Source organism: Protobothrops mucrosquamatus, unplaced genomic scaffold (genome assembly GCF_001527695.2).
Source record: "Protobothrops mucrosquamatus isolate PMUCROS unplaced genomic scaffold, P.Mucros_1.0 scaffold19, whole genome shotgun sequence".
In the NCBI taxonomy this organism is placed as follows: Eukaryota; Metazoa; Chordata; class Lepidosauria; order Squamata; family Viperidae; genus Protobothrops; species Protobothrops mucrosquamatus.
The window spans coordinates 931533-951585 of NW_015386404.1; the positions used below are offsets into that span (position 1 = coordinate 931533).

At 44.5% G+C, this 20053-nt stretch overlaps 1 protein-coding gene across 1 annotated transcript in view; it reads right to left on the bottom strand.

Moving 5' to 3' along the window:
• Window positions 1–19201, bottom strand: part of LOC107282920 (ligand of Numb protein X 2-like) — a 20879-nt gene extending 1678 nt beyond the window's left edge. The window contains exons 1-8 of the mRNA XM_029283110.1: window positions 18813–19201; window positions 16957–17183; window positions 15167–15363; window positions 13656–14012; window positions 6252–6428; window positions 2678–2852; window positions 1762–1990; window positions 284–442 (exon numbers count right to left, since the gene is read on the bottom strand). Coding sequence (XP_029138943.1) covers window positions 284–442; window positions 1762–1990; window positions 2678–2852; window positions 6252–6428; window positions 13656–14012; window positions 15167–15363; window positions 16957–17183; window positions 18813–19201 — 1910 coding nt within the window. The remainder of the gene's footprint in view (window positions 1–283; window positions 443–1761; window positions 1991–2677; window positions 2853–6251; window positions 6429–13655; window positions 14013–15166; window positions 15364–16956; window positions 17184–18812) is intronic.
• Window positions 19202–20053: the final 852 nt, after the last annotated feature.

Sequence of the window (20053 nt, forward strand, 5' to 3'; positions counted from 1 at the left end):
CCCTTTTCCCCCCCCCCCCCCCCCCCCCCGAAGTCAGTCTTGACTTCTGGCTCCTGCCTAGACTAGCCCTGCACTTTTCTAGACAACATTTTTCAGTTTGGTCTTGCCCTCCCTTTCCTAGGGGTGTGAGAGAGAGGGTGGTCCAGGGTCACCCAGCTGGCTTTGTGCCTAAGGCAGGGCTAGAACGCACGATCTCTCCGCTTCCGCCCTGGGGCCTCTAACCCTTACGCCAGACTGCCTCTCAAGCAGAAAACCCAAACTGTAGGAGCAAGAATGCACGCACTTCAGCCGGCTGTCCCAGAAGGCCGGAGTGGCAGGCACAATGGTTTTGATGAAGAACGGCTGGTTCCCTTTGCTTTCTTCAAATCCGCCCACTATGCTGAATCCCCAGCTCTCCGAGTTGCTTTTGCGCAAGACGATATCTTGACAGCAGTGGAGGTGGCTGAAAGAAAGAAACAAACAAACAAATGCTGCTTGCTTTTCTGGGTAGAACAGCCCCTTGGAGTTATCCCTTACCTTTTGTAGGGAGATGAAAGCAGCATCACAGCAGGAGTGGGTAACTATGGCAACCGTCAGCCGTTCCAACTGGATCAGTTAGAAAAGAAAGACTTTCCAGGCCGTGGTTTGCCAAAAGTACACTTTACGACCTGTGGATTTGAACTTCCTGCAATGCAGAGGTGGGGAAGGGCACCGGGTGGTAGAGCTCTGAAACAGACAGTCCTGCAGGTCTCTCAGGTAACATTCACTGCAGTGTCCAGGAAATGGACATGCCAAAGTGGGGATGTCAAAGTGGGCTTCTGTAGTTTATATTCCAGTTTCCCTGAGTTTATCAGCTGCAGTCAGGAACACACAAGCATCCATCCCACCATAAAAAAGTCCAGCAGGGTCAGCTTCAGTTATTCTAGTCCAGGGGTAGGCAACCTTGGCTCTTTTATGACTCGTGGACTTCAACTCCCAGAATTCCTGAGCCAGTCATAAAAGAGCCAAGGTTGCCTACCTTGCTTTACTTGCTTCACTCAATCATGCCAAGGTCCATCTCTTTCCTCCAAAGCAAGATCTGCCATGTTGCCTTCAGAAGTTGTGGGTGCTCCATAACTCATCAAGAAGAGACTGGACATCCATTTGTCCAGAATGGTAGAGGGTCTCCCATTCAAGCAGGGAGTTGGACTAGAACAGTGATGGCGAACCTTTTAGAGACTGAGTGCCCAAACTGCAACCCAAAACCCACTTATGCATTGTTGGGTGCCGGGTGGGCGTGGCCCATTGACTGGGTGTGGCCCATTGGGTGGGCGTGGCTACACTGGTAACAGCAGACTGGGTGGGACTAAAAAGTTCAATCAATCGATTCCAACTTTGCAAGATCTTTTTTTTCCCCACGAGAAGTTGAAATTGACTGATTGATTGAACCTTTTTTTTTTTTTGCGCACAGCGGCAGAGGCCTAAAGCGAAAAGGTTTTATAAAACCCAGCTGAAGGCCTAGGACTGGGGCGACGGTGCCTGTGCCCACAGAGAGGGCTCTGAGTGCCGCTTCTGGCACCCGTGCCATAGGTTCGCCACCACTGGACTAGAAGACTCCAGGATCCTTTCCATCTCTATTATTCTGCACTCTGTATTTTAATTCCAGTGGCATTCTAACAACACTTTCAAGCACGATTTTTGAAAGGCTAAGTCAAGAAAAATGCCCTCTAAAAACATTACACAGTTTTGGCGATCAGGCTAAAATAAGCAAGAACTACTTATCGCTGCCAGCACCAAACGTACCTTGGCAATCCGAGCCAGGTGATCCAGAGAGGAGACCAGCTCGCCCAGCGGTGCCCGTTTTCCCTCCTGTCCAGGCTCTCGGCCCCTTCCGATGCCTTCTCTGGCATTACCACCTCCAGCGCTTTCAGCACCACCGTCTGTAAGGCCGCATTTGATTTCAGAGCAGAGACAGCCTCGTTATAATTCAGATGAGTCAAATCGACATTGTTGATACTCAAAAGTATATCTCCTGTTACAGAAATCCAAAGGAGACAGATTAGAACAGACATGTCAAACACAAGGCCCGGGGGCCAGATATGGCCCGTGAAGTGGTTTCATGCGGCCCGCAAAGCCATCCTGGAAACAGTGAGGGAACGGCCCCCACTGCTTTGGCCCTGGCCCAGGCCGGCCGGGAGCCAATGTACAATGTTGTGGTGGCCATCTATGCTGAAACGCATTCAGTCTTAGCTCCACAAGGCCGTCCGGAAACAGCGAGGAACCAGCCCCTGCCACATCGGCCCCGCCCCCTGGGCGCATGCTGGGGAGGTGTCACCCTTTGTGAGGAATGAAGAAATGGACCATGCCTTGGCGCTTGCCCCGCCCCCCCCTTCTGCCAGAGACCCTCAGATCTGTCCCACTCCTGCCCAGGCCCCCACAGGCACCCTTGACACGAACGATGTAGAGCTGGCCACGCCCACCCAGTAGGCCACACCCACTCCATCCACGCCCACCCAGTAGGCCGCACCCACCCTGGCCAACCTCCCCCCTCCCTCCGAGGGCAACCACAATGCTGATGCGGTCCTTAGTAAAATTGAGTTTGACACCCCTGGATTAGAACCAAGATTTTGGTAAAAAATGGTACCTTCCTAGTTTGGTTCACTCTTTACAAATTCATGAAAGCTTACTCAAAAAATGTTTTAAAAAGGAGGTATCCTACCTTTCTTAATTCTCCTATCCCTGAAGAGACATCCGACTGGCTGGACGCTGGTTACATAAATGGGGAGTTTGGCTTTGCTATCTCTTCCTCCTCCTATGGTTATTCCCAAAGACTCTTTGGGGTCCTTTTTTATGGTAACCACCTTTTCCTGGCTGAAGTATCCTTGAGGGAGTATCTAAAAGTTCAGAGGAGAACAGGGAATTAAGAAAATAACCTATATATCAAATGTATGATAATTAATGTTAATTAAATTGATGAGATGTAAATCCCAAGCCAGCAGAATCCCCATTACATCAGACTGAAACAGGTTTTTTTTTCATATTTTCATTTCCAAGGGAGATTTTGCAAAGGATGGAGGATACCATGGCAATAGCGAAAGGAGCTACACAGTGATTAAAAACATTAGAAGAGATTTCTCACGAGAATCCCAGAGGTGCTTTTTCAAAAGGCAACTGGACTTTGTTTTTCCTTGAAGACATTTCACTTCTCATCCAAGAAGCTTCTTCAGTTCTGACTGAATGGTGAAGCATGGATGGATTTATATTCCTTGCAGTCATCTGGTCATTGGCACTCTCTCTGAGAGTCCTTGAGGCCACTTGGAGGTTTATCTGCCCTCAAGGTCACCTGAATAGTGCAAGGAATATAAATCCTTCCATTCTCCACCATTCAGTCAGAACTGAAGAAGCTTCTTGGATGAGAAGTGAAACGTCTTCAAGGGAAAAAGAAAAAAGAAAAAAAGTCCAGTTGCCTTTTGAGGAATTCTAAAAAGTTTGGTTTGGAGAAAGGAAAAAAAGAGTTACGTTTAAATGAAACCCAGAGGTTATTTTGTCTGGGACAACTTCCAGAGTTGAAAACCTATTTTTTAGGTTTGAATTCCTAGGTAATAGGCTAAGAGAAAGCTAGAACAATGTATTCAAAACACGTTCTGTCACCCTTACAATTGTTACCTATTCTCTCTCACGTCTTAACGACATGCTTAACTTTCATGAAAGGGCTAAAAAGTCATCTCCTTTCCTGAAGTTAAAGGTGAACAGGAGGTGAGTCAGACAGGCATCCTGGCTAGAAAATACATCAGCCCACCTTTTGCAGAAAATAAGCTGGCTTGCAAAACCTTCCTGAATATAATTAAGGGCAGCTGTTGAAAATGATTTCAAAAAGAACATTTATGCTTTTTTGTGGATCACCAGATGCCTGAACTATTTCTGTAACATACAGAATGTCTGTAGTGGTGTGCTTTTTGTTCACATTTCAATAATGATAAATAACTACTTCAATGAGGAATTAAGATGAACTCCCAATAATGGTAATATGGGAGATACCTCTACAGGGATCATCTGTATGGAAATAATAGGGTATGGAAAGTTCATTAATCATATGATTTTTTTTCCAGGAGGCAGAAGCCCTGTCAGTTGCAATGGATTTTGGACCTTTAAGTCCGGAAAGTAATGTGCAGATCCCCACCAATCATGGAAAAGTAGCAACCTCATAGCAACAGCACTTAGACTTATATACCGCTTCACAGTGCTTTACAGCCCTCTCTAAGCGGTTTACAGAGTCAACATATTTGTCCCCAACCATCTGGGTCTTCATTTTACCGACCTCGGAAGGATGGAAGGCTGAGTCAACCTTGAGCCAGTCAGGATCGAACTGCTGGCAGCTGGCAGAATTCTAACCTCTGTGCCACCACGGCTCCTTTAATTATGCTTTAATTAACCATGATAAGGAGTCTGGGGACAATTGAGGGAACTAAGTATGTCTAGTCTAGTGAAAAGAAGGAGTAGGGGTGACATGATAGCAGTCATCCAATACTTGAGGGACTGTCACAGAGAAGAGGAAATTGACTTATTCTCCAATGTCAGGATGAGAATCAATAGGTAGATCATTAAAGAGAGCTCCAACTTGGAATTAAGAAGGAATGAGAACAATTCGTCAATGGAATGCAAGTTGCCTCCAGAAGTTGTGGGTGCTCCATCACTGGAAGCTTTCAAGAAGACATTAGACAACCATTAGTCCGGGATGCTATAAGGTCTCCAAGGTCCCTTCCAGCCTTCTGTTCTATGGTCAGGTTTTTACCTGATCCCTTCCAGTGAAATAAATGTTGATGACGCTAGAACAGGCCTTCTCACAAACAGCACTTCCACTGTTGAATTTCTCTCCCCAGACCAACACAGATTTAGTTACACACACACACCCCTCTTCTCCCCCCCCCCCTCTGCATTCTATTCTGCCTTGCCTTACTTTTCACTTTCTCTGCTGTTTTAATGACTGGCCACTTTGTACCATTTTCATGACATTCTTGTGGTTTTTACCCAGAAGATTCCACATGAGCCCTTATTAAGTGGCAAGGGGAGAAATGTTGTGAAGTCAGTTTAAAATGAAATTAGAGCATCAAATCACTGCAACTGGCTCCCTGTCGTGTGCTCTTCTCTTACTTACCGTCACCAGTTTCCTATTCTGTCCAACTTCTAAGTTCCCAGTTATTTATTTATTAAATTTATTTGCTGCCCATCTTGCTATTGAAAGAGTCTCCGAGTGGCTTACAACACAACAGACGCAAACATAATAAACGTGAGGACAATGAAAACCCTAAAACTAATTTAAAAATTACAAGAATTACCTGCAGGCTGAAAGCCAAGGGCTCAAGAGCGGAGGTGGTGCCTCCAGCCCAGAGCGCCTCCACTAGGCCCCCCAAGCCAACCGGCAGAGCCATTACACAAAATGGCACACCCTCTTTACAGGCTGGGAGGGGACCATGATGAAAGGCTGCACTCCAAAACCAGAGAGCAGAGCCAAGGCGAAAAATTAAATTTCGTCTCATTTCACTTCTGTTTACATAAATATAGTTAACGTAATTACTCTCGCACAATGTATTTAACAATCCCACCCAGGTCATATTTTAAAAGTTACAATCTGAGAGCCATATTTGAGGGCTCTGGGGGGGGTGCTTAAGGCTTTGGAAGGATGGGTGGGGGCTAAATTCTACATTAAAGCAAAAGGTGGCTTCTACCACCTGGAGGAATCTAGACCTCTGGTAAAGGAGATCATCTTAACACTGCAAGTTAAAAACATTCCCGTGGAAAGATCTTTAACCAATTACAGGTAGTCCTCAACTTATGACCACAACTGAGCCCCAAATTTCTGTTGTTAAGCGAGACCGTTGTTAAGTGAGTGTTGCCCCATTTTATGACCTTGCTTGCCACAGTTGTTAAGTGAGTAACACGGTTGTTAAGTGAACCTAGCATCCCCGTTGACTTTGCTTGTCAGAAGGTCGCAAAAGGGGGTCACGTGACCCCCGGGGGACCCTGCGACCGTCATAAATATGAACCAGTTGCCAAGCGGCTGAATTTGGATCACATGACCCCTGGGGATGCTGCAATGGTCGTAAGTGTGAAAAACGGTCCTAAGTCACTTTTTTCAGGGCCGCTGTAACTTCAAGCGGTTACTAAACAAATGGTTGTTAAGTCGAAGGCTGCCTGTAGGGCATACTGTCTCTGCACCTGTGCCATTTCCGTAACACTGTTTGCTCAAGCGGAGAAGAGATCAACTCAACCAGAACTGACGGAAGGACCGATACCTTCTGGTAGTTGGACCTTCGCCGGAAGTGACTCTGCTCCGGCTTCCTCCGGCTGCGCACGGGGCTTCCCCCGTTGCTGCTGCTGCTGGCATTGGAGGTGCTGCTGTCCTCAGCGGCTTCCGAGAGTTGCACGCCGGACTGACGGAGAATCACGAAGCTCACCCGGGCTTCACTGCCCTGTCAGGGGATGTCACAGAAAAGGAGAAGCTTAGAAGAGGAATAACCGAAACCGCTTGAGCACCTGATGAGTTCCTTGCTCTCAGAGGCTTTTAAGGACCCTCCAGGAAAGCTAGAGGATGCTTCCATTAAGGGTTTGTTTTCAATGTATATTTGTGGGCATCCAATCAATCAATCAATCAATCCATCCATCCATCCATCCATCCATCCAACATCTATCTATCTATCTATCTATCTATCTATCTATCTATCTATCTATCTATCTATCTATCTATCTATCTATCATCTATCTATCCATCCATCCATCCATCCATCCAATATCTATCTATCTATCTATCTATCTATCTATCTATCTATCTATCTATCTATCTATCCATCTATCCATCCATCCAACATCTATCGATCCATCCATCCATCCATCCATCCATCCAGGATGTCCACATTTGATATATATTGAATTTTCTGTTTCTAAGGCTATCATAAAGCCAGTTTTAAAAAATGAAATATACATTGAAAACAAATGTGTTATATATAACACACACAAGTGTGTGTGTGTGTGTATGTGTATAGAGAGAGGGGGGGGAGAGAGAGGGAGATGTATGTATGTATAAACACAGGGAACTAAAATAAGTGAAATAACAGTAGTAATTGACTGAACAACTAGCCATTTCGACAATCAATACACAACTGTGCAATGTCATTATTTATTATATCCCAACCTTATTATTTGTATAAATAGCTCAAGGTGACAAATACACCTAATACTCCTTCTATTTTCCCCACAACCCTGTGAGGTGGGTTGGGCTAAGAGAGAGGGATTGGCCCAAAGTCAAGCAATCGGCTTTTGTGTTCAAGGGAGGACTAGAACTCAGAGTCTCCCAGTGACTGGCCCAAAGTCCCCCAGCCGCCATTCATGCCTAAAGCAGGACTAGAACTCATCATCTCTTGGTGATTAAGCTGCCAGTCATGCCTAAGGTGGGACTAGAACTCACAGTCACCTGGTTTCTATCCTGGTGCCTTCACCATTAAACCAAACTGGCTTTACATAACTATTAAGCATGACACGGGCATGTTACAAAACAGCAGCAGTTTCTGTTTTAGCTACGTAGTCTTGAATCCAAAATTTAGGGACAGAACAGGAAATCAACATGGAAAAGGCCGGGAAGGAGCTCCCGATTCCCCCTGCCCCACCCCTCCCAAAAAATCCCTATCTTGTAACAGGAAGGGTCAAGATTACTATACATATCTAGAAAAAAAGTCAGAATGGACAACTGCAGCTTACAATGCATAACCTTGAAATGTTAATGCAAGCTAGTGTTAGCTTATTCTGTTATAAAGTCTTGGATTTACTCTTAGCCCAGCTCAAGTGAATACTTAAACTGTGGCCTAAAGTAATTGCTCATTTACTAATTCACTGATTCTGAAACCTGTTGATACATCACACCAGAGTGCAGTATTGTTATTTACTTGATGTGATCCCATAATTATGATGTGTAAACCACAGTATAAAGCTTAAGGTTTGCACATCCCACCAATTATGGTTTATACAATAAAAATGTGAGTCAGCATAGCAAGCTGTCAATAGAGTTTCTCTTGGCATTGTTAGAAAGAAAGACGGGATCAGTTACCCATTATCTTAATCACCAAATGGAATTCCTTAGAAACAATGCAGCTTTTCTTCCCGTATTATTACTTTAATACGTGCTATTTATACGTGCTATTTATCATCAGCATCCAAACTACAGACACATACTGGGGGGGGGGGGGTCTTTGATGGACTCTGAGCTTGGTAGGGTTTTTTTTTTTGGAGATGCTTCATTACCAAACAAGGTAACATAAGCAACAGCACTGATGAGGTTACCTAGTTTGGTAATGAAAAGTCTGCGAGGAAACCACCAGACTCGGAGATCACCAAGGAACCCACATTTCAACCTTCAGCTACAAATATTCACTTCTAACAGTCATAAGCATGAAGACCAGTGGAAAGACACTTTTTTTTAGTGCCACTGTAATTTCCAACGGTTGCTAATAAAGGAATATCTGCAAGCCACTGGCTTCATTGTAAGCCAGGGAGCCATTCCACTGCAGGTTGCATCTGAGGTCTGTGGGTCGGTCTCACTACATACATTTATACCTTTTCAATCTAAACTGAAATTTTTGCCCTCAAATGGAGGGCATCTTCCTGTTCTAGTAATCACACATTCAACTTAAAACTTCAGTTTCTTGGGATTTTAAAAATAAAAAAGATACACCTAAGGGGCGTTTTTCTTTGTTTAAGTTTTTCTTTGTTTAATTTAAGAGGTCACTGAAGCCATGAGAGGAACTTCTAACAAAAATCTACAAAACTTTTCCAGTAGGATTCAGTGCATTTCAGACAAGAATTTCAGATGCAAAGCTATTTCATTCCCTTATCTCATGAAATCTTGCAGTAGGAATTTTGCTGCACAGCATTCCTGCACATATACATACATACATACATTATACAGATACATATAAAAACAAAGTACTAAAGTGCTTTACAAAGTACGTTGTTAGACTTTCCAGTCAATCTCAAATTCAGAAAAGTATTAATAGAATATTTATTATATTTTCATTTTATTTTAAATAGGATGCAGCCCTGGGGTTGGCTGATGGCTTGAGGGGACTCCTCTATCTTGTTTAACATTTTTAAGTCTTTTGAATTTTTTAACGTTGGTTTTCACCTTTAATCTATACATTTTCTCCTTATTCTTAATTCTGTTTTCAACTGTGCTTTTAATCAAGTGTTTATATTGTTTTATTATGTTGTTATAAAATGTCCCAGAGTCACTTGGCTGTGATGGTTGGTGTAGAAATTTAACAAATAAATAAAAGAGAATTAAAATACTGATGTGGTTGATACTCTTGGTCACTCATGCCCTGGTGACCCCCCAAATGGACTACTGTTTTGCCCTCTACGTGGGGCTGCTCTTGAAAAGTATCTCAAAGCTTCAGCTGGGGCAAAAGGCAGCAGGGCAGGCAATTATGCTATGGGGTCCTTGGTGCTCTCTGAGCTTGGTTGCTTTCTTGCAGACGTGTGTCAGTACACAACTAGGTAACCTCATCAGTGCACTGTTGATGTTAGCTAGTTTCAATAAAGGAGAATATTTATAGCTCAGGGTTGAAATGAAAGGTCCTTAGTGCTCTCTGAGCTTGGTTATTTTCTTGCAGACGTTTCATTACCCAACTAGATAACATCATCAGTGCACTGGCGATGTTACCTAGTTTCAATAAAACTGGTGCTCTCTGAGCTTAGCAATAGCCCTTCACAGTTCTTTACAATCCTCTCTAAGCGGTTTACACAGTCAGCATGTTGTCCTCAACTATCAGGGTCCTCATTTTACTGACCTCGGAAGGATGGAAGGCTGAGTCAACCTTGAGCCGCTAAGAATCGAACTGTTGGCAGTTGGCAGAATTAGCCTGCAATACTGCATTCTAGCCACTGCACCACCAGGGCTCTTGGTAGTTTTCTTACAGACTAGGTGATAAGGCGTTCTGGGTGTTCTCTGAGCTTGTTCAGATGTTTCATTAAGCAAACTAGGTAACACCATCAGCGCTGAGCATATTGCCTAGTTTGGGGACACTAATGATGTTACCTAGTTTGGGTAATGAAACGTCTGCAAGAAAATAATCCAAGCTCAGAGAGCACCAAGGAGCCCTCATTTTAACCCTGAGCTACAAATTTTCTTCCTTTCTATGAGGTGGGCTCCTAGAACTCACAGGTTACACCTCTGCTCTGTGAGCTGTACTGGTTTCCAGTTTCCTTCTGGGTTCAACTCCAGGTGTTGGTGGTGACTAATGAAGCTATACATGGCATGGGGCCAGGTTACCTGCGGGACGGCCTCTCCCCAGTTCCTAAGTACCCCATCAGATGTGGCAGGAGGGTCAACGCTGTGGCAAGGAGCCACAGAGCTTTTTTGGCAGGACCTTCTCTGCTGTGTCACCCTCCCTTTGACACATCGCGTGACACTGGCCCAACCCTACTGGCTTGTCCAGAAGACCCTTCAAACTCTTGGGGCTTGAGGAATCCCATGGCAGCATGGGGCCCATTAAATGGTTGTGTGGTGTGCCTGGTATCCTCTCATATTTTTGTTATTACAGTTTTAACTCTTTTTATTTATTAAATGCACGTGCCACCCATCTGACTGCAAAAGCAACTCTGGGCAGCTGATTTAATTTTAACTGTATTTTTAATGGTTTTTTAATTATTGTAATTGTTTTTTTTCCCCTTTTAGCCGTGTGCACCGCCCAGAGTCACAAGCATGAGATGGGCGGCTGTATCCATCTAGTAAATAAATAAATAGATTGCTCAGTACATAAATACTTGCTCTAACTCCTTGTATTTGTCTTTCTATTATAGGTGTGTTTCTTCACACGTGCTCGCAATCCTTACTCCATAAAATGTGGCATGGCCCAATTCTTTCCTGTTTTACCAATACAGGTAAGTCCTCGACTTTTCTCCCCACATTTGTTAAGGGAATCACTGCAGTTGTTAAATTAGTAACAAGGTTGTTAAGTGAATCTGGTTTCCCCATTGACTTTGCTTGTCAGAAGGTCGCAAAAGGGGATCACATGGCACCCAGGACACTGCGACCGTTGTAAATGTGAGTCAGTTGCCAAGCAACTGAATTTTGATCATATGACCCTGGGGATGCTGCAACGGTCATAAGTGTGAAAAAACGGTCATAAGTCACTTTTTTCAGTGCCGTTGTAACTTTGAACGGTCACTAAATGAACTGCTATAAGTCAAGGACTACCTGTAATTATGTTATTTTATTGTTTAACTCCTCGTCACCACCATGAATTTACAAAGCAACACATTTAGCTTATTTTCCTCAACCTTCCTTGCAGATTCATTTATCCCTCTTATTTCTTACTAAACCCAGGTAGCCCTCAGCTTAGAACAGGGGTCTTCAAGCTTGGCCCTTTTAGGACTTGTGGACTCCCAGATTTGAAATGAAAAAAACAACCTAGCATCATTTTTCACTCTTATGACCATTGCAGCATCCCCAGGGTCACGTGATTTACATTCAGATGCTTGACAACTGGTACATGTTTATGACCGTTGCTGTGTCCTGGGATCACGTGATCCCCTTCTGCGACCTTCTGATCAGCAAAGTCAGTGGGGTGAAGCCGGATCCACTTAACAACCGTGTCCCTAACACAACCACTGCAGGGACTCCCTTAACAACTGTGGCAAGAAAAGTCATATAATGGGACACAACTCACTGAACAAATGTCTCACTTAGCAACATAAATCCCGGCCTCAGTTGTGGTTGTTAAGTCAAAGACTTATTTGTATCTTCCCAATTTTGCAGCTGAAAATTTAAATCATTGTCAGGTTTCTGTTATTGATGAAGTATTTATAAAACGCTTAACAGCATTTAGGGGGGGAAAAACATTTTGGAAAGCTGGGAGAGACCCTGGTGCACAAACAGAACCGATTCCAGGAATTCCCTGCCAAAATAATAATTAAAAAAAAGCCCAACCCCAGACTCCGATTTGCTTTGATGTGTCTGTTTCTGAGCAGACAGGAAAATGAAGCGGTGCAGGGCAATTATCCGACTTGATCACAGCCTGGGTTGCTTGTCTTGGGGAGAGGCCACATCTCCTTGCTGGTAAACATGCTCTGACTGCAGGAGGAGCCACATTTAGTCACAACAGGCGGTCCTCGGCTTACAACCCTTTGTTTAGCAACCGTTCAAAGTTACAACGGCACTGGAAAAAGGGACTTATGGCCAGTCTTCACGTTTAGGGCCATCGCAGCACCCCATGGTCACGTGATCAAAATCTGGGCACCTGGCAACTGGCGTGCATTGGCGGCACTTGTAGCATCCTGGGGTCATGTGATCAGCTTCTGACAAGCAAAGTCAACAAGGGGAACCGGATTCACTTAACAACCGCTTAACTCTGGCATAAAGGTCACAAAATCAGGTGCGATGACAATTGTCTTGCTTAGCGATGGAAATTCTGGTTCCATTGGTGGTCCAAAGTCGAGGACTTTGTCTTCTTCCTAGAAAGACCTCAGATTACAAGGGTGAAGAAACGTCTCTCCTTGACAGCTGCAGCCACCCAAAATATTTGTCAACACTGCAGGATAGGGGTCAAGGCTCGGTCTCTCAACTCGCAGGGGCTTCATGCAACCACAGCTTCTCTAGATTGAACTACCATACTCCAGACTGGGCTTCCTGGGCTCCAAGATCACCTCAGATGGGGACTGCAGCCAAGAAATTAAAAGACACTTGCTCCTGGGGAGGAAAGCTATGGCAAATCTAGACAGCATTCTAAAAAGCAGAGACGTCACCCTGCCAACAAAAGTGTGTATAGTCAAGGCCATGGTTCTCCCAGTTGCAACGTATGGCTGTGAAAGTTGGACCATAAGAAAGGCTGAGCGTCAAAGAATGGAGGCCTTTGAACTCTGGTGCTGAAGAAGACTCCTGCGAGTCCCCTGGATTGCAAGGCATTCAAACCGGTCAGTCCTAGAGGAGATCAACCCCAACTGCTCTTTAGAAGGCCAGATCCTGAAGTTGAAACTCAAATACTTTGGCCACCTAATGAGAAGGAAGGACTCCCTGGAGAAGAGCCTAATGCTGGGAAAGATGGAGGGCAAGAGAAGAAGGGGACAACAGAGAATGAGATGGCTGGATGGAGTCCCTGAAGCAGGAGGCGTGAGCTTCAATGGACTCCAGAAGATGGTAGAGGACAGGAAGGCCTGGAGGAACGTTGTCCATGGGGTCGCAATGGGTCGGACACAACTTCGCAACTAACAACAACAACAACAACTCCAGACTGGAAGTAGCCCTCGATTTACAGCCACAACTGAGCCCAAAATTTCTGTTGCTAAGTGAGACTGTTGTTAGGTGAATTTTGCCTCATTTTGCAACCTTTCCTGCCACAGTTGTTAAGTGAATCACTGCAGTTGTTAAGTTGGGAACACGGTTGTTAAATGAATCTGGCTCCCCCATTGACTTTACTTGTCAGGAGGTCGCCAAAGGGGATCACGTGATCCCAGGACAGGGCAAACCATCATAAATATGAGTCAGTTGCCAAGCGTCTGAATTCCGATCCCGTGACTATTGGGATGACGCAACGGTCCTAAGCGTGAAAAAAGTCATTAAGTCACTTTTTTCCAGTGCTGTTGTACCTTCAAACGGTCACTAAATGAAGTGTTATAAGTAGAGGACTACCTGTGCTGTCTTTCCAACTTACCTGGATTATCTGTGCAGCTGCTTCCGGCGTCCCTTGGCGGAGATCCTGACCGTTTATGGAAAGGACTTTATCGTTCTGACGCAGCTTCCCGTTCTTGGCTGCCAGTCCTCCGTCTAACAAGTCCAGAATGAAGATCCCAGGTTCATCGGTTTTTCTGATCAGTTTAATGCCAAGGGGTTCGGATCGGTCTCTTTTGACCAGGACCACATGGACCACTTCCTGGTTCACGACGGGTGGCCCTGTCCGGTTGGTAAAACCCTTCTCTTGAAGCACCAGAAGGTGGAGCTCCTCACAGGGCTGGCGTAAGAGCGAGATGGCTTGGCAGTGGGTCACACTGCTGATGTTCAGACCGTTCACCTGGGATAAGGAAGGAAACAGCTGCTGGTCAAAAGATGGTCTCCTAAAGGTCCTTCCACCAGGACACCCTTCCCTCCTTCCTCTATCACGGCAAAAGAAAACAACAGAACGTAAGCACTGTAGGAAGGAAATCCTACGAAGAAGCAGGTGACGTCTCCAGGAATTTGTCCTGACTTGCTTCAATAAGAGCAAATAAAATAGGATTAGAGCAATAGCACTTAGGCTTATATACTGCTTCACAGGGCTTTACAGCCCCTCTCTAAGCGGTTTACAGAGTCGGCATGTTGCCCCCAGCAATCCGGGTCCTCATTTTATCAACCTCGGAAGGATGGAAGGCTCAGTCAACCTTGAGCCAGTCAGGATCGAACTGCTGGCAGTGAGCAGTGAGTTAGCCTGCAATTCTGCATTCTCACCACTGAGCCACCACGGCTCGTGTTATTCTGAAATATGAAATATACCGGTTGTGCCGGAGGTCATTCACGGAGGACAGTTGCAGATCATGGCCAGGGAAGGTCATGAAAATCCCTTATGAAAATAAGGGAGACAATGGACCAATGGCAGCGTTTTCCTTCTCTCAACAAAATCAGAAAAAGTCAACCGGAAAAGTTGCAAAGGTATTTAGCACACAGTCAAATTCAGTCAAAAAGCTTAGCAAAGCACTGCCCAGCTTCCACACCTCCGACCTCCGTGTCTATTTAATGCCTTCCACGCCTATCATTCCTCCTTGCTTTACAATTAGTCCCCGACATTCGTTCCATGACCCTTCCAAATTACAATGGCACTAAAAAAAAGTGACATGACCGTTTCTCACACTTATGACCACTGCAGCATCCCCAAGGTCACATGATCAAAATCCAGACGCTTGGCAACTGCTTCCTATTTCTGACAGTTGCCGTGTCCCCTTTTGCAACCTCCTGACAAGGAAAGTAACAACCGTGTTACTAACTGAACAGTTATAGTGATTCATTTAATAACTGTGGCAAGAAAGGTTGTAAAATGGGGTGACAGCCCTTTAACAACTGTCTTGCTTAGAAATTTTGGGCTCAATTGTGGTCGTAAGCCGAGGACTACCTTCCAAAAATCTGATTAAAATCTGCCACAGCCAATTATCAACTCGTCGTGTTGCCTTGATGTTTTAGTGACAGCCAACCCACCTCTAGGATGTGGTCTCCGGGCGCGAGTTTCCCATCTGTGGCCGCCACGGAATCTTGAAATATCTCCTGCACAACGATGTTGCCGAGAGGTGTGTCTTTGCCACCGACTATACGCATACCGAGCTCGTCCTCGGGGTCCTCTCGGTGGAGTTCGATTGTGCTTGTCTCCGCCAGGAGACTCGCTCTCTGAGGTAAATCTGACAGAGCAAAGTCAGAAAGCGTATGAGTAAGGATTAAAGTGCTGGATTTTTTTTAACCATCTACAGCAGGGGTAGTCAACCTTGGCTCTTTTATGACTCGTGGACTTCAACTCCCAGAATTCCTGAGCCAGCCATGCTGGCTCAGGAATTCTGGGAGTTGAAGTCCACGAGTCATAAAAGAGCCAAGGTTGCCTACCCCTGATCTACAGCAAATATGGCAACCTGCATCCATTCCATCCTTTCTCACCAGTAATCCTGCAATCCCCAACTGTTTTTTTTTTTAAACAAGTTTTATTGATTTTCCATTTTTACAAACCTTCGGGTATTTAAGGAAGCAACATGATGGTTGAGTAATACATAGTCCAATAACACGCTTATCCATACATATATCAATTTACATCATCAGAAATTTCCTCTCTGTTTCCCTTAGTTATTATGCCAAATTCAAATTAGTACATTGCTAGTTATAACTTAATCATTTAAAACATTTATAAATGCAATCTCCAACTTTTTAAAGATGGAATTTTGTATCTAGAGTTTGTCCTTCCTCGTTTCTAGAAGCTAGTACCTAACCCCGGAATAACTTGACTTCAGGTCTCTGAAATCTACTTTGGAAAAGCTTACAAAGTAGAAAAGTCTGGAAAAACTTTGAACCGCTACTTCTGAGCCAAGATGCGTATGTAGAAGTGTTATTACGAATGAAAATTACAAGACACAATTTTCATATTGAACAACATAATCCCACAGTCCTATTCCATCAACGCAAGTATACCCACAAGAGAACAGAATTACAAACTTTAATTAAAGTTTTTGGGAATTCTACAGAAATTCATACAGCGATCTACCATATAAATCTCAATCTGCCTTCTGGCTAGTTACAGTCAAATCAAAAATTTCAACTGATATAGAATTTTTCCTGGATATCTTAAAACTCTTAAAAGGAACATAAAATGGAAAAAGAAGCCAAATATATTTTTGCATTTTGCCTCCTTGTTACATCTACAAGTATTAATTGTCCATTGTCCATTCGTGATAAAGGTTGTAAAATGGGGCAACCGCTCTCTTGGTTAGCAACAGACATTTGGGAGTCAGTTGCGCTCGTACGTTGAGGACTACCTGTATACAGGAGACACGAGGGAAGACCTCAATATAATTTCTTTGCAGGAATTGGGTATGTCTAGTCTAGTGAAAAGAAGGACTAGGGGTGACATGATAGCAGTCTTCCAATATTTGAGGGGCTGCCACAAAGAAGAGGGGGGTCCACCTTTTCTTCAAAGCACCAGAAGGCAAGGCAAGAAGCAATGGATGAAAACTAATCAAGGAGAGAATTAGGTACTTTAGGTACCTAGAACTAAGAAGAAATTTCCTGACAGTGAGAGCAATTAACCAGTGGAACAGCTTGCCACTGGAGGTTTTTAGGAAGAGACTAGGCAGCCATTTGTCTGGAATGGTATAGGGCCTCTTCTTGAGCAGGGGGTTGGACTAGAAGACCTCCAAGGTCCCCCTTCCAACTCTCTTGTTCTGTTCTGTTATTCTGGACACTTGCTCACATGTGCTCCTACATCAGCCTTCATTTCTCTAGATGCCTACCTTCTTCGCTCCCATCAAAGGCTGGGTTAACCATTCCAGGATCTGGGGTCTCTGGCGACAGAGCAGCAGCCTCTGAGCTTCCAGTCACTGAAGAGGATCCTCCGTTTGATACCTCGGGATCTTTTACGACCTTTGCTTCCAGCCTGGAAAGAGACTCTCCCTTCGCCCTGGACTGAGGGTTCCTCTTCCTTTCCAGGCGCGCCGTGTATTTCTTGAAGCCAGGGCACCTGCAGTAGACAGCAAAACCCATTCCCAAAAGAGTTCCATGTCTGTCTTATCACACCCTAAATTAGCCATCTGAAATATCGGGCTAGTCTCCGAGTTTCCACTATCCAAACTCTATTAAGAACAGCAATCAGATTAATAAGTGCAGCCGAAAGTCTAGAGCAGGGGTAGGCAACTTTGGCTCTTTTATGACTCGTGGACTTCAACTCCCAGAATTCCCGAGCCAGCATAAAAGAGCCAAGGTTGCCTACCACTGCTCTAGAGCACAAGGGTGCATCCTTGGCAATTTTAAGATCCAGAATTCCCCAGGCAGCATGGATGGCTGGGGAATTCTGGGAATTGAAGTCCACACATTAAAGTTGCCAAGGTTGGACATAGGTGCTCTACAGTAGGGGTCCACAACCTCTACTGTCTGTGGACCGGTACTGGGCTGCAGCATGCCAGCAACCGGTCCGCACAAACGAGCAAAGCCCCATCCGTGGGATGCAGGCAGCACACAAAATCACACACCCTCCGGTCCATGGGAAAAACTTCTCTCCATGGAACCAGTCCCTGGTGCCCAAAAGGTTAGGGGCCTCTGCTCTAGAGTAGGGGTTCCCAACCAGGGGTGCGAGATGATATTCCAGGGGGTGCGAAAACATGGGTTTTCAGAATTATAGTGTATATGCATAATTCGTTGCCATTATTTCAAACTTTTGTAAGGGGTGCGAGAATATGTCAGAAGCGTTCTAAGGGTGCGGGGTATAGAAAAGGTTGTGTGTGTGTGTGTATGTGTATATGTATGTATATGTATGTGTATGTGTATATGTGTATGTATGTGTATATATATATATATATATATATATACAGAAAGTTTTTCAGACAGACCGGTCTGATTGATTGCACCTTGGCATTTTGACTGTTATACTGCAGTTCTACTTTTTTATAATCTCTAGTATAGCTAGTATAGCTATACTAGTCTCCCACTTAAATCTTTAACTCTTGTCAGCAAAAAGAAATCTGTATGTATGTATGTATGTACGTATGTGTGTGTGTGTGTGTGTGTGCATATATATATATATATACACACACATACATACATATACACACATACACACACACACACACACACACACACACACATAAAATGGCTTGCCTCCAGAAGCTGTGGGTGCTCCCTCACTGGAAGCTTTTAAGAAAAGATTTGACAGCCAAGTCTGGAATGGTCTAGAATAGATTTCCTCCTAAGCAAGGGGCTGGACTAGAAGACCTCCCAAGTCCCTTCCAACTCTGTTATTCTGTTTTCAAAAACATCCTTTAATAAACTCCCTACCTAAATTTCTCAATTCAATTTCTTCCACTCAAGTTTCTCTCCCCGCCCAACCTTTCTTAATTAGTTTCAGTTTCTTCCCAAAACTAATAGGTGGTAACTAAGCAGAATGTCATCCTAGAGTCATTCTGACACTTAACGACTTTGAGCTCGGGAATGTGGACAGAAAATGAGTCACTCATGGACATTTCTCTCTGAATTGTCATGATTATGTGCACTATTCAAGCACAAGGCTGACATAAAATGGTAAGCTCCTAACCGTGTCAAGAATAAAGAATAACCTGCAAGCATCGCTGCGGCTACAATGAAAAATTAGGCACACCTGTTCTTCAAGTGAGCTTCAAGCTCACACCGTTGCATCGTCTGCGCACAGTCTTCTTGAAAAGGACAACGGACAATGAGCTTATCCAGCAGATTCCGTACCAACAAGCTAGACTTCCGGCAGCTCTGGAAGGACAGTTTCTTCCGATCCATGGGACAGAAGCTGTACTCCTGCATGAAGTTTTCAAGACATCTGAAACAGTAGGTGTGCCCACAAGGCGTGTCCATAGGCTGGAGCAAAGGCTGAAGGCAAATGTGACAAGTCAAGTCGTCATCTACTTCATCTTGGAAGTTATAAAGATGATTGTCTGGCAACGAGTGAATTTGTCCACATTCGTGGCAAAGTTCCCGAGCTTTGGAGACCGGTTCTCCTCCTGCGGGATTGGCCATGGCGTCAGCCGATCCTCCTTTCCGCTGGCGTGGATGAACAGCAAGCTCCTAAAATGAAAAGGGAAAATTGAATACTGTACCGCTTTAGATCAGACTAAATTGGTAAAATCACCCGTAGGATGGTCAAATTCCAATCTTTGGGGGGGAAACAGACGTTCACGTTGCACGTTTTCCTCTGAAGTACTATAGAAAGCCAGAGATAGGACCTTGAAGGGAATATTCAGAAGCCTTTACAGCAGGGGTAGTCAACCTTGGCTCTTTTATGACTCGTGGACTTCAACTCCCAGAATTCCTGAGCCAGCTAAGCTGGCTCAGGAATTCTGGGAGTTGAAGTCCACGAGTCATAAAAGAGCCAAGGTTGACTACCCCTGCTTTACAGTAACCAGAAGAGCAGAAAAGCATTCCTTAAGTCCCGGGAAAGGAGATGGTATTAGGAAGACACTCGGGCTGGCTTCTCCCTGACTAAGTGGGGGGAAAAGAGGAAAAACACAACCAGATTTGTAAGGTTCGGTTAATCTAATCTAGTTCAATAAAGCATAATTCGCGTGCAATCAGCTGTTTCCATCTACCAAGTATGGCTGACAAATACACCACGTCTACTGTAAACATTAGATACAAAAGGATTTTATTTATTCCACAAGGAATCCTCGACTTACGACCACAATCGACCCCAAAGTTTTTGTTGTTAAGTGAGAAATGTTTGCCCCATTTTATGACTTTTTTTTAAACCACATTCGTAAAGTGAATCACTGCATTTGTTAAATTAGTAACATGGTTGTTAAGTGAAGCTGGCTTCCCCGTTGACTTTGCGTGTCAGAAAGTCGCAAAAGGGGATCACATGACTCCAGGACG